This window comes from Hydra vulgaris, chromosome 13 (assembly GCF_038396675.1).
Source record: "Hydra vulgaris chromosome 13, alternate assembly HydraT2T_AEP".
Classification (NCBI taxonomy): domain Eukaryota; kingdom Metazoa; phylum Cnidaria; class Hydrozoa; order Anthoathecata; family Hydridae; genus Hydra; species Hydra vulgaris.
In genome coordinates this window covers 11,305,001-11,319,760 of record NC_088932.1, presented here as the reverse complement: position 1 = coordinate 11,319,760, position 14,760 = coordinate 11,305,001, and the positions used below count along the sequence as shown (strand labels likewise).

At 25.5% G+C, this 14,760-nt stretch overlaps 1 protein-coding gene across 2 annotated transcripts in view; it reads left to right on the top strand.

Annotated features, from left to right (window-relative positions):
• The window catches only part of LOC100200247 (ubiquitin-conjugating enzyme E2 Q2), a 43,253-nt gene that overhangs the window by 13,369 nt on the left and 15,124 nt on the right, over positions 1 to 14,760 (top strand). For both annotated transcript variants that reach the window (XM_065816756.1, XM_065816757.1), the window contains exons 5-7: positions 3,323 to 3,413; positions 3,591 to 3,675; positions 10,960 to 11,023. In XM_065816756.1, coding sequence (XP_065672828.1) covers positions 3,323 to 3,413; positions 3,591 to 3,675; positions 10,960 to 11,023 — 240 coding nt within the window. The remainder of the gene's footprint in view (positions 1 to 3,322; positions 3,414 to 3,590; positions 3,676 to 10,959; positions 11,024 to 14,760) is intronic.

The following is a 14,760-nucleotide window of genomic DNA, read 5'->3' as shown; positions in this document are numbered from 1 at the left end:
GTGTCTTAGGTTGACTCAATGTATTTTTACTCATTTTATTTAAAATAGTTATTTATTTTTTAGTTAAAAACAAAAAAAAAATATCCTAGACTATGAAAAAATATGTTTTTCATTTCTTAAAAAATGATTTTGTTTCAAAAATTGTTTATTATATACATTAATTATGTTTTATAATTTTTGATAAAAATTACAAAATAAAAATTAATTTTATGAGTTTCGTTACGTTAACACGCCTCTGCTAGTTTACTAATACTTTTAAATACTTACTTACTCTATAATATTATAACTAATGTTACTATCTTATATTGAAATTACTAATTTTAAAAATTACTAATTTTATTACAAAACCTGTTGTGGTGGTTTAAAATTTTACTTAAAATTACACTTTCATTTGGTATGCTTTGATGAAATTGATGTAGTCAGTAAGAATCTGAATGTTGATTATGTTAAAATGAGATTTATTGAAGTTTTTAGCAAGAGCATTTCTTATAAACATGTGTTCGAGAAAAGGTATTACAACAAAGTTATAGCAAATTACAATAATTATGTTTTAATTTTTATGTTTTTTTTGTATAATTAGTTCTTACTTTTATTATATTTAAAAGTAAAAGTATTTTGTGAGTTAAAATTATCTTTTCATGATTTATCACTTTTACTTGTATCATTTATTGAAAAATAATGTGAAGTATTGAAATCTAATTGTTTATTGATAATTGAGGTTATCAATAAACAATTTTTTTTTTTTTTTTGTCATTTTAAATTAAATTTTTTTCTTACCAAAAAAGATAAAAAAAAAAAGTTTTTTTTCTGACTAAAAACATTAGTTGGGTGTCAATGGTGCAACTGTATTTTTTTCTAAAGTTTTCTAATAACAATTATTTAATGTACTTGGTACTTAACAAGATTCTTAAAAAATGCTCAATACTTAACAATACTTTTCCACCTATCTGTTAGACAAGCAGGCTTGGGGAGTTGAGCCAGAGCCATAAAGCCAAGGAGCCACTGTTTTTTGGTGGAGCAGGAACTGAAGTCAGAACCGCAAAAATCAAGCGACTCTTGACTCTTGTATTTTTTAAAGGAGTAGAATATATGTTTTTACTGTAGACATATATTATTCATTCATTGTTTAAATAATTTGTTAAATGAATTATTTATTGAATTTCTATTTTTATTAGTTTTATTAAGATAGTTGTCATTAAATTGATATTTTAATAGCATTTCATAATATGCTTTATTAAAAAAAACAAGTAAATTGTGTACTCTCTCAGTATTACATGTTTTATATTATTATACATGTTACATAAGTTGTTTTATATATTGTTAAATATTTAATACACAATATAATGATAAAAGGTTATTCATATTTTAAAAATTATACTAGAACTAATTTTATTAAATTGTTTTTGTTTGCATGTGAAAAAGCGTTAACCTTTATTAAATAATTTTGTTTATTACGTCATGGTTCATATTTATTGGCTTTTATTAGTTGCCATTAATCAAGTTAAAGATTGGTTGACAAAAATTTATTTCATTTAAATATCAAGTGACATGTGTTTTAATTATTTTATTTAGCTAAAACAAGTTCTACACACCTCTTAATAAATTGATTTTAACTGTCGTAATTACATAATTCAAACAAATGAAATTTGAACTTTTTAATATATAGAAATAAATATATATTTATCCAAAACATTTTTCTTTTTAAATGTAATATGTGGTAGTATAGTAGTAGTTGTAATACCTTGTAATAATACCTTGTAATAATACCATGAAAGATTATATACAAAAAATTTTTTATTGAAGCAGTGATGACAAAAATATCTTTTAAAAAATTTGGCATATATGTTTGCCAAAAAGCTGCACACAAGCAGTGAATGTCTGAGGGAAAAATGAAGTACATTAGAATAGAGGAGAATTATTTTTCGAACAAAAGCTTATTTTGACAGTTGTCAAGAAAAAAATAAAGATTAATAAAAGAATTTTTAAAAATGAACTTGATGACAAAAATAAAACAGACAATGCACCCAAACAGTACTAACAAGTAAATACAATAATTAAAAAAAAAGAAGAAGTAATAATAATAATAATAATTTTTTTATGAAAACTTGATGAAAAAAAGTATACACCAAATATATCACCAAACAAAAACATACAAAACAAAATATAGACTACAAAATAAAGAGTATGCATACAACAATGTAAGGCCTAAGAATGGAAAAAAAACATTAATGCTAATGTGTAAACATAGTTTGTGTAGTGATTAAGTAATAAACATCTCCTCAGAGTTGCGTCTTTTATTACTGGCATTTCGATGAGAATAAGCACCAATAACTAGTTTATCACGTCAGACAAACGTCATCGCCACTTATCCTTTACCCCGTGACTGGTAAACATGAAAATTGATTAAAAATTAATTGTTGTAATTGGTTTAGATTTGTATAGGCAAATGTGATCAAAATAAATATTCCGAAATTTGCAATTTTTGTCCTTGAGCCGTTGCCGAGCAAGACATTTTTTTAGAGCTAGAGCCGAGCCGTAAAAAAAACTTTTTGGCACAAGCCTGTACACAAATATACTCAAGCGTTTAAAGAAACTTCTTTTGAAAAATAAAAGTGATAAAACAAGAAAAAGAAGTTTTAAACTTTACTCTCTATATATAATGGCTAGGCTAAATAATTAATATCAAAAAAGTTTTTACTTTTGAATTTTAATTAGCTATTCAAATTTTATTGCCTAAAATCAAAAAAATCTAAAAACCCTAATTTTTGAGTGGGTATGGGGGGGGGGCAGATCTAATTATAGACCCAGGACAAAATATTTTTCCAATATTTTACTGAATTATACTGAATGATGACTTTCGGATAGTTAACCATACATAAATTGTTAAAAAAAAAAATATTCCTTATTATATTCCTATTGTATTTTCCAAATTAATATTTGACACAAATACAACTATGTCTTATGGAAAAGTTATTTGATTGAAGCATTGTGCATTGTACATATTATACAAGTTTGACTATGTTTTCAAGTAGAAGCAGTGTTACAATAAAGCAAACAGTACATTGGTTTGTTTTCATTGTAATTAGTTATATTTTTTTCAGCTATTTGTTAAAAATTGTTGATAGCATATCTGATACAACGTATGTTTAGAATAAAAAATTGTTTTAAAATAATAGAATAGTATTTATATGTATTATAATAAAATATTTTATAAATTTAAACTGTATAATTTTATTAGTTAATGTTATAGTTATTTTTGATCAGTTATTATTTAAAGGTCTTTATTTAACTATTTTTGATATATATTTAAATTTTATTATAGCGATGAAAAAAAAGAAAAAGAAGAACTAGGCTTGGATAGCTTTACGCAATTACAAAATCTGCGTGTATCACAAAGACAAGAATTTTTATCAGTACTTTTATTTAATCAGAAGCTTTCTTTTACATTTCCTAATTTTTTTGCTTATATTTATTTTGTGAAACATAAAAATATGAAGAAAAAAAATGTTATGTATCTTTATATTCTATCATCAGATTGTTTACAAGTTTATTTAATTACAGGAATATTCCATAAATTTATTTAATTTTAGGGTAGAATAAGTGGTTCTGTGCAAGCTACCGATCGATTAATGAAAGAGTTAAAAAATATATATAAGTCAAACAGTTTTAAATTAAGTATGTTTTTTCAAATTTTATATATATGTATATCTATAATTTTATATATATATATATATATATAATTATATATATATATATATAATTATATATATATATATATATATATATATATATATATATATATATATATATATATATATATATATATATATATATAATATTATATTTATTTATATATAATATTATATTTATTTATATATAATTATATGTATATATATATAATTGTATAAGTTTATATATATATATGGTTATATATATATATATAATATTTTAACTCTTAACTCTTGCGTCGTTATAAATAAAACTGTGTTTTATTTATAACGACGCGTCAGAAATGAATGATCAAATTAATAACACTTCGATTTATGCAAAAATTAAATTACAGGAAGTCATAAATGTCTCAACTACTGAATTTTCACACATTTGTGTGAAAATTCAGTAGTTGAGACATTTATGACAAATGGAGACTTATTATAATTATTTTATGAGCTCACTTATATTTATATTTTTTAAAAGAAACTTATTTTCATTATTTTAGAAATTGATTCCTGTTTTTTGTTTAATAAACATTCTTGGATCGCATTTTTCAAATTTTTCATGTAGACATAATGGGTGATGCATAAGTTATTGGACAAAATAAAAACATCAACAACTTATTCATAAATGAAAAAAAAAACTATTATTATATTCTTTTAAAATAAAGTATTTATCTTTTAATAAAATAAGTTATTTTTTAAATGAAAAAACACCACTATCTGCAGTTGATTTCAATTTTGCTCTGATGCCTTTCATAAGCAAACCATAATTGATTATCATGTGGTTATTTCTTGTAGTTTTAATTTAATTCAATCAATCAAAACTTGCTCTGTTGAAGTTTACTAATCTCCCTCGTAAACCTTCTGTGCCAAATGTCCCCAAAAGTTTTCAGTTAGTCGTGCTTGAGGCACATTTGGGCGATTGGATTCTTTATCAACGTAATAGACATATTGGTTCATCCAATTTAGAGAGTCTTTAAAATAATGAGAACCTGCTAAATCCGGCCAACATAAATAGTTAAAGGCTCCATGATACTTGTGAATGAATGGAAGAAGTTGTTTTTCTAAACATTCATCAATATAGATGGATGAATTAACTACTACATCCTTGGAAGTGCAAAATAATGGCTTGGGCATACCACGGTCAAATGTGGCTATCCACATTAATAATTTTTTTGGAAATTTCTGATTTCCTATAAAATGAACACTTTCTATGCATGTTTTTTTGTTGTTTGTGTAGTCTCCAAAATTTCCAGGCATGTTATTCCCTGCAAAACAAATGTATTTTTCCTCATTGATGACCAGAAGCAATTTTGTGTTATAGAATTGGTTAACTAGTTTCCTGCTTCTTTTCTTTGTAATTTGCAGTCTTTTCATGTTTTCTGTATTTAATATTCATCTCAACTGACGACCAATGGTTGATTGGTTTGCACCAAGTTTAAAACCTATTTTTCTCTGACTGACCCCTTTTCGATTGTTAATAAGTCTTGTTAATTCAGCTTTCTTTTCTCAAGTCCAGGATGTTGGACAACCAGGGTGCTTTCTATCAGAAAAGGATTGAATAGTTTTAAATCTTTTTAGGTTATCATATATTGCACTTCAAGCAAATCCTTCCTTTTCAAAATGATTTACAATTACTTTTTTTATATTAGGTTTATTTACAAAAAAATATTTTGAGTCGCTTTTAAAAAGATTCTTGTTCAGCTGCATTTAACCTTATTTTAATTAATTGTTTTTCAAATAATAAAGTTTATATTTTATAGAATGTTTATGCCTACGCATAAAACCACAAAAACAAATTAATATGCTCAAAAAATTAAATTCAGATTTGTCCGATAACTTCCATATCACCCGGTAATATACATTTTTTGGAAATATTATATGCAGGTGCTGTTTTAAGGATGAATCAATTCTATACAAAATTATCACTATTTTTATCTTTCAATTCCAATTTTGACAGTATGGTGTCTTTTAAATTCTTTTAATTTTTAAAAGATTGCTTATGATTGGCAAAACATATTTCACCATATCTTTTTTAATTTTATTAAAATGTGAACTAGATTTTTTAATGCATTACTATTAAACCATCATCTGGATAAAGGCCTGAATAATTAATATTGATTATTTTACTTGATAAGTTTAACATATGTAGTCCAACAAATTGACAAATTTCTGCTCCATCATAACTGCCCATTGGTACATCAAAGCAATCATGCATGTTTTTATTTTTTCCAAGTTTTCTTTGTTTGAAGAACACTTGTGTTTTAGAGAGGTTTTCAATAATGTCATTTTTGATTTAAACACTAATGAAGCGCTGAAGCAATTTATTACAGTAGATACTCTTTTTATGTTTTCTGCTTTGTTTGACCAAAGAGTCATAATTTAATGGTACGCATCGTGAAAAAGAATATTAAAAACAATAAGTTCTGTGTATGAACTGGAAAGATTTTTTATGGCATAATTAAAAAAATAAATACTCCCTCCGTCCGGAAATATGGTATACATTTTAGCAATTTTTATTGTCCGGAAATATGGTATACATTTGAGAGAAAATAAAATAAATCAAAAAATGTACATGACAAGTATATTATATTAACTTTATTTGAAACATTTTAATTAAATAAGAATGATTTTTTTCACTTGAAATTTGATTTGGCTATGAAATTTGATTTGGCTATGAAATTTTTCTAATATACCTTGACGCTGTTCTTTGGTTAATTGTTTATATATCGAATCCCTTCTTTCTAAGTTTAACAAATTTCCTTCAGAATTTTCCATACTCGTCTTGCAGCAGTATTAATTTTATTTGTCTCAAGAAACACTGATGTTTGAGCGCTAAGTTTTTAATAAAGAATGATATTGCTTACATCAAATATTTCAGGTTATATTGTCATGAGTATTTACTTTAACAATGTAATGACAGTTGCCAATTTACTTTTATAATCAGGATAATCTACGATTTTTGTTGAAATGTATACCATATTTCCGACGGAGGGAGTATTTTTTTAGCTATATTGCTGTTAAAAGTATTAAATGTATAGGTTTTAAAATTAGCATATCTTCAATAAATTACATTACCAGGAATATGTGTGGATATTATAAGTTTATATTATATATTTTTTTAAAGTTAAGTTTATAAGCTTATTTTTGTATTGATCTTTTTTTATAAACTTTTATTACCTGTCACTCTAATCTCTGATTTGATGAAAGTGAGAAATACAAGAAATTTAATTAGAACGTTAGTTTATTTATTTAGTTAACCTTTTTTTTCAACCCTGAGTTTTTGGTTTAGTCATTTTGCATTAGAAGTCTGAGTTCAAATGTTGTTTAATTTTTTTCCTCCTCAAAATTGTTGTCTCATTGTTTTCCTTCGTCTATAATTTGAAGATGACGCAGTATAGTTTTACTTTCCTAAAAATATCTTTATCTCAGAATTATTTGCAGCATTATATATTTATTTAACTTTTTTTTTTTAATTATTTTATGCTATTAAAATTGTGTAAAAACGATTTAAAAACAATTGTTTCATATAATGTTTTAAAAACAATGAAATAAAAATGTATAAGTTAATAGACAATGACATAAAATTTTAACGAAGATCGTATGCCATAGTTACCATGGTGATCACAGAATAAAGTAAGGAGAATCTTGGTATTATCAAGGAGAAAATACATTCTTCAATAATTAAAATAGATAAGTTCATGTATTTAAAGTTATTATGATTAAAAACAAATTATGGTTCATTTACAAATAAAATGTAATATTTAAATGCTAATATTTAGAAAAACCTTCTTTTAAAATTCCAAATCATGCACCTTAATTAAAATTTTGCATTTATGTCTTTTCACATTATTACGCATTGTGTATTTATGTTTTTCATATTTTTTTTTTTTTAATTCACCTCCCTAAGGCTGAGAAGGCCACTACAGATGAGGAGGCTACTTGTGGTTATAACCCTCTCTCAACTCTATAACTCCGAAACACGAACCTTGACGAACAAGGCAGCTGCGCGGAGAAACAAGTTTAACGCGGTACTACCAGGGACGTGGTGGGAATCGAACTCGGAACCTCTAGCTTATGAAGCAAGTGCTCTACCGCTACACCACTACACCACTACCGCATATCATAATTCCACACCATATGCATTAATTTGTTTATTGCTCTACCTGTTTAACACATATATAACATATTATTTATTAAATAAAATATTTTTGATACGATGCTAATCTATTGTGCTCATTATCATCATAAATAAAAATTGTTATAAAGAAAACTTTTAAAATAAAAACAAATTCTTAGAAATGATTTAAAAATAAAACAATTTTTAACTTTTGATTCTAAAAGCATAAAATAAATATAAAATAGCACTTAAATAAAAAGGTAACCAACCCTTAAAATTACCATGGATGCTAATTGTTGATCCGAAATTTAGAAAAGAGCTTTAATGCAAACATCAGCTCCACATTAAGTAGTTTACTTAACATATAAATAACACTAACTCTAAATGCTAACCCTATCTCTTAACAACCAAAATGCTCATGCTTATTTTTATTTAAATACAAAAACTTTTAAATGATAAATTATCTGTTTTGTTGAAAATGACAAATATTTTTAATTAAAAGTTATTCAAATTTTAAATTTAGAACACTCACTAAATGCTGGTTTAGATTACATTGATCCAATTGAATAAGAAAAATTTTATGTGACAATTTTGTTATAATAAAAGTACTAAATTTCAATTTTTACTTTGAATAGAAAGCAAAACAAAATTGTTGCAAACTACTAAACTTTTTAGATACTCTGACAACACTTTAGATACTCTGATGATACTTTGTGATTTTTTTGGATATTTTCTATCTGCTTTTCTGGACAACTTGTAAACATAAATTCAAAAAAGAGTTAAAGAATCCAGACTTTAAATATTTAAGTTTCGTTAATTAAGTTTATTTTTTATGTTATTATGATATGAAAAATACTCTAAACAGTTATACCAAAATATTTTTGTATTGAATTATGCCTGAAAAGTGTCCTGAAGTCTTTTGGCTTCATGTGTTTTTCTAATTTTGTTTTGTTCAATTTGATGTGGCATTCAGCCTGATCATTTACAACAGCAAACTGTTTTGCGCACGTAGAGAAATTCAAAATTGATTTAACAGCTCTCCGGCTTTTGCAATATCCTCCTATTATTTTCTCCTTCCACAACAAAGTTCTTCCTAGTTATTTCCAAGAAAATAAAAATAAAATAACTCTGCTCAATAGCTTTGCTTTTCAATCTTATTTCCAGAACCTCAAAAGTTAGCAATTTGTTGTTTACATCAACATCCAGATCCTTGTAAGCAAAAGACAATCACAAGCTGGAGATAAATACCAAGTGAGACGTAGAAACAATTTGGTGAGAGCCTTTTCTAATCTGTGTATTGACTTTAAAGTCATCTGACATTGCTGGATGGTTAAAAGCTCCCAAGTTTTTAACCATCCGGCTCTAAATGTCAGATGAAATAAAAGATGACTTGTCAGATGTTAGCTTTACCAGATCACTTATCAGATATTAGCTTTTAACCAGCAAGTTAAAAGCTACCAGCTCCAGGCTCTTTCCTAATGACCTAAGCTCTTAAAATCTCTTAGGTCAATAGAAGGAGCATAGGTTTCTACAGGACTCAATAGTCAGTGAAAAAACACAATAAGCTCCCTAACTTTTCTTAATCAAACACTGGCGTTTGCTAAGAAATTTAAAAAACAAACACAGCATTTTACCATTTTTTGTTTTTAACCTTGTTAATAAATATTTATTTTACACTAAATCACTTTATTTTATGTTTTAAAGATATGGAAAAGAAACTAAGCTGAAACATTCTGTTAACAGTCTTCATGAACAAGTGTAAATATTTATTTTTAATTAAAATTTTTCCATTTGATTTAGACACAGTCTTCTCCGTTTAATCGGAATACATGTTTTAATTCTTTAAATTAATTCTTTTTAAAAATGAATATTTAAGAATAGGGTTTTTAATAAAAGTTATTCATAAGTTATTCTATATTTATAAGTAATTTTCATACTACATTACATAATAGAGAGTAAATTTAATCTTTAGTTATATTTAGTTTTCATTCATAAATTATTTCATTACATAATAAATTGTTCTTTTTGCCATTTTATAATAGTTGAAATCAAAAATTAAAAATTAAGTTTTAAAATTGTACTCTTCAGACTAGAAATGTTTGCAGTAAGTTACAAACAGAGAAGATCTTAGACATTTGCCAATAAATATTGAGACAAAGGTCAATGTTTGTTAAAAAAAAGATTGTTGAGCACTGGAGTTCATGGCCTGAAAGCATCTTGAAACCATTTAAGTTTTATTATTCGTTCAACTTAATGAACTTCTAAGTGTATTTGTGTCCAAGCTTTTTCTAGGTGTATTTGTGTCCAAGCTTCTAGAGTGAAACATAGAGACATTTGCTTGGACTTTTTGTTTTTTTAAGAGCAAATTTCATGACATGAGACATATGCCTCTCATATGTTTGGTGTCTGCACATTAGCCAGAGGTTAGGCCTTCCAAAACATGATCAATCAATAAATATTTATAAAACATGATGGCAATGGCCTGGTAATTTCCTTTGGTGGTTTCAGTCTTCAACATACCAAACAATAGGGATCCAGTTGTGTTGGAGTTCATCCATACTCAGTTGTAGACTAACTTGTACTTTCTCTGAGATTTTACTGGTCTTTATAGAAGTTGTAAAAGTGTCATCAGAGTATAACAGGCTTTTGTTGTCTATGTAACTTCAAACTCTGACTTATAGTTCTTCTACCTTCCTCTTACCTTTGATCCTTTCTGATTCGTTAATTTTTTATCTGGTGATTTTATCATTTTGTTTTAAGTTTAAATAATAAGAATAAGCTAATGAATCCTCCTGATTCATTAGTATATCCTTATTCTAAATTAATTTCCTCCTGATTTATTAGCTTTTAATCTTGTGTCTTCATTTTTTCTTTCATGATCCTTTCTTTTTTATTTTATTAGCATTTTTCTGAAATGTGTCATTTCCTACTATCTTGAACATGTCCCCCTTGAGGCGATTCTTTAGAAATTAATTGATTTTGTTTTTGGGTTTTACAATTTTATATTAATATAAAAAAAGAAATGCAAAATAAATAATTATTGAGTGTTTTTTTAGATTTTTTTTTTTTTAATATTGTCTTGGCTTATTAAAATCATATTTTCTAATTTTAATCTTTTTTTTCAAGAAATATATACAATAGAGTTGAAAGATGGTACTAACTTGTATGATTGGTATGTCAAGCTGAAAGGGTAAGTTTAATTTTTATTTTAAACATTTAATAATATATATATATATATATATATATATATATATATATATATATATATATATATATATATATATATATATATATATATTTAAGTTTATATATATTCCAGTATTGTTGGTATGCCTCTTAAATAGATTGAATCATTCTTATCAAATAGGAAACAACAAGTAGTGATGGGAAAATGCAAGGCAAATTGAGTTGATATATTGAGTTGATATATTACCAAGCAGGTTTCTTAATAAATGTTGTTTGTATGCCGATGACAATAAAATAATTGCTCCTATTTATACCGAGGTTGATTCAAAATCATTTCAAAATGACATAAAAAAACTTAATGAATGGTCTGTTGAATGGAAACTGGGTTTGAATTTTGAGAAATGTAAAACAATGCATTTTGGTGCAAGTAATTAAAGATATTCTTATTCCATGAAAAATGATATTGAACTAAAAGAAATTTATATATTCAAAGATTTGAAACGGAAAGACAAGTAAGGAATGCTGCCAGTAAAGCAAATAATATCTTGCAATATTAAATAATACTTTTAGGTATAAAGATAAATACTCATGAAAATGCTTTATTGCATGTACGTTAGACCTCATTTGGAGTTTGCGATTCAAGCTTGGAATCCCTATTATAAAAAATATATCAACGAACTTGAAAAAGTTCAAAGAAGAGCAACTAAATTGATACCGAAATTAAGACATCTGGAATATAATCAAAGATTAAAATTATTAGATTTAACAACTTTAAAAGTTCTAAGACTAAGAGTTGACCTTATACAACAATATAAATTATGTAAAAGTTTTGAATCTATTGATATGAAGAAAGTCCAGATACAAATGCATTCAATTAATATACCAGCATCCATATTAGATGTTATAAACATCCTGTTAGATCAGAGTTTGTCAAAAATTGTTTAAGTATACAACACTTCTTTACAAACAGGGTTGTCTTTGGATTGAATAATTTACCAGAATTGGTAGTGGAGTCTACACCAGTCAAAGAGTTTAAATCCAGACCCAAACTGATTGACTTGGAGATAATATTGAACAAGAAAAACAGGTGCAGTTAAATATTTAGACAACTATTGTGTTGGCTGTCATAAATATTGCCTGGCGCTCTATCTCAACAGCATTTGAATTATTATTATATTTTAAATTTTATATATATTTTAAATTTTTTGGATAACTTTTGGGAATTTTTGCATTTATTTTTTTTATGATTTTTCATGTTTTTTATTTTTTTTTTTTTTTTCATAGTTTATGTTATTTTCCCCTTCCACCCCAAATGTGAGGGCAAGAAGTTGATAAAATATTTTTTGTACTATTTTTAACTGGACTTATATTCATCTATAAGTTCTAAGTTTCATAGTATTATCTCATAGCATTCAAAAATTATGACCATTTAAAGTTTAGTCCCCCCTCAATGTGAGGGGGTTACAAATTTTATATGGTCATAATTTCGACATAAGTATAAACATATCAACGGCAGATCTAGGATTTATTTCTCCTTTGGCGAAGTTTTTTTGTAAATTTTTGCGACCATATTTTTTATTCCTGGATTACATATAAAATATAATATATTATGGCAATGTACAGTAGTGGATCAAGACTTTTTGGGATCAAAGGGCCCAGGGCTGTTTTATAGCAAGAGGCCTCTTTTCATGATTAATCAAAAAATTTATTTTCAGAGTTTTTTATAAAAGTATATTTTTTAATGAACCAAGGCTTTGGTTCATAAAAAAATATACTTTTAAAAGAAACTCTGAAAATAAATCTACATTGCTAGTGCTATAGCCCTGGGCCCCAAAACTGTGGGGCCCAGGACTATAGCACTAGCAATGTAGCTGCATAAAATATGCAAATATTTTTAAAACTTTAAAAAGTATTTAAAAATATATACCTACTGAGCACAATCCGCATTTTTTGATAAATAACATTTAAATAATGTGATTTTCTAATGCTAATAAATGCTAATAAAAGAAAATTTTTACCTGCCACTGGTAATTATGCCATTAAATTTTGTATGTTGGAATAAAATGCTGCATTAACAATAACTAACAAATATCTTTAAACAAAAGTTATCAATACTAAACTATAGAGACAGTTACAAGATTTGATTTACAAAATTTGAAATAAATTCAAATAATACAAACAAAACATTTACAAACAAACTTTACAATCCTTTAGAATTTTTCTTTTTTCATAAATAAAGGTAACTCGCAGGAAACACATTATGAATAACTGAACCAATAAAAAACACAACTCTTAGACGATGCTTAAAACTTCTAAGTTTTGGCACTAACCATCAAATTTATAATTTAAATAAAATAAGGCTGATTAATAAGAAGTTAATAAATGACAGTTATTGCTAGGCATCAAGCTTTAGGCAACATCAATCATTTTTTCTGCGTATTTTTTCTGGAAAAAGTGTTGCTTATATTACAATTGACATCATGCAAAATCTATATTTCAAAAAAATATATGTTTAAATATAAAAACATCACAACAGCAATATAACAAAACTATGCTTGTAATTTGTATTTTACTAAGACAAGCATATGTTTTTATAATAATATTATAAAAATATATGCTTTTCTTTGTAAATTACAAACTGCTAGCATATTTTTGTTATATTGCTGCTTTGATGTATACATATATATATATATATATATATATATATATATATATATATATATATATATATATATATATATATATATATATATATATATATATATATATATATATATATATATATATATATATATATATATATATATATATATATATATATATATATACAGAGATATATCTTTTTTATATAGAGATATATATATAAATATACATATTTTATATTTAAAATATATAATTAATATATAAAATTTTTCATATATTAATATATAAAAAATATATATCTACATGAAAAAATATATATGTTTACATATACATACATATACATACAAACATAATAGCGCCATTATCACAAAACTATGCTAGCAGTTTGTAATTTGCAGGGCCAAGCATATGTTTTTATAATGTAACAAAAAGAAAAAGCAAATTATTGTTTACTTTTTGCAAATTCATAAAACTGCAGATAAAGCAACATATTACCTTCACTGAAGATAATTTTTTGCTTTAGAGCATAATAGCATAAAGTAAATAAAGCATTATAAATAGTTAATAGCTTTCTGAATGGGTACAAGTTTATCTAATTTCAAGCTTTTGATGTTTGTTTCTGAACAGAAAAATTGCTTAAGGTGAATGCAGGTTTTCTTTATACAGAAAACATAAAGGGTACAAGTTTATCCAATTTCAGTTCCAGATTATCCAATATCAGAATGGGTACAAGTTTATCCAATTTCTCCCGCGCTTATTGTAGTTAAGTTACTCGTCAGCAATGCGGAAACAGTGAATAATAAAAAATACCCGATGGAATTTTAAAATGTAGAATAAATTACTTCATAAAAGTAATATAAAATTTCTCCTTAGATGGCCGCCTAATGTGCCGAACCCTAGATCCGCCCCTGCATACAAGTGTTTAGAGTTTGCTCCATGTCTGGAAGTCAATCTCAAACACCAAAAAATGCATCTCTGCCTATCATACTCATATTAATCATTATTTTTATATCATTTTTTATAAAGTTTTGATTATTATTATTAATAATAAATAAATAATAATAAAAACTAAATAAATATAATATAAATATATTTCAT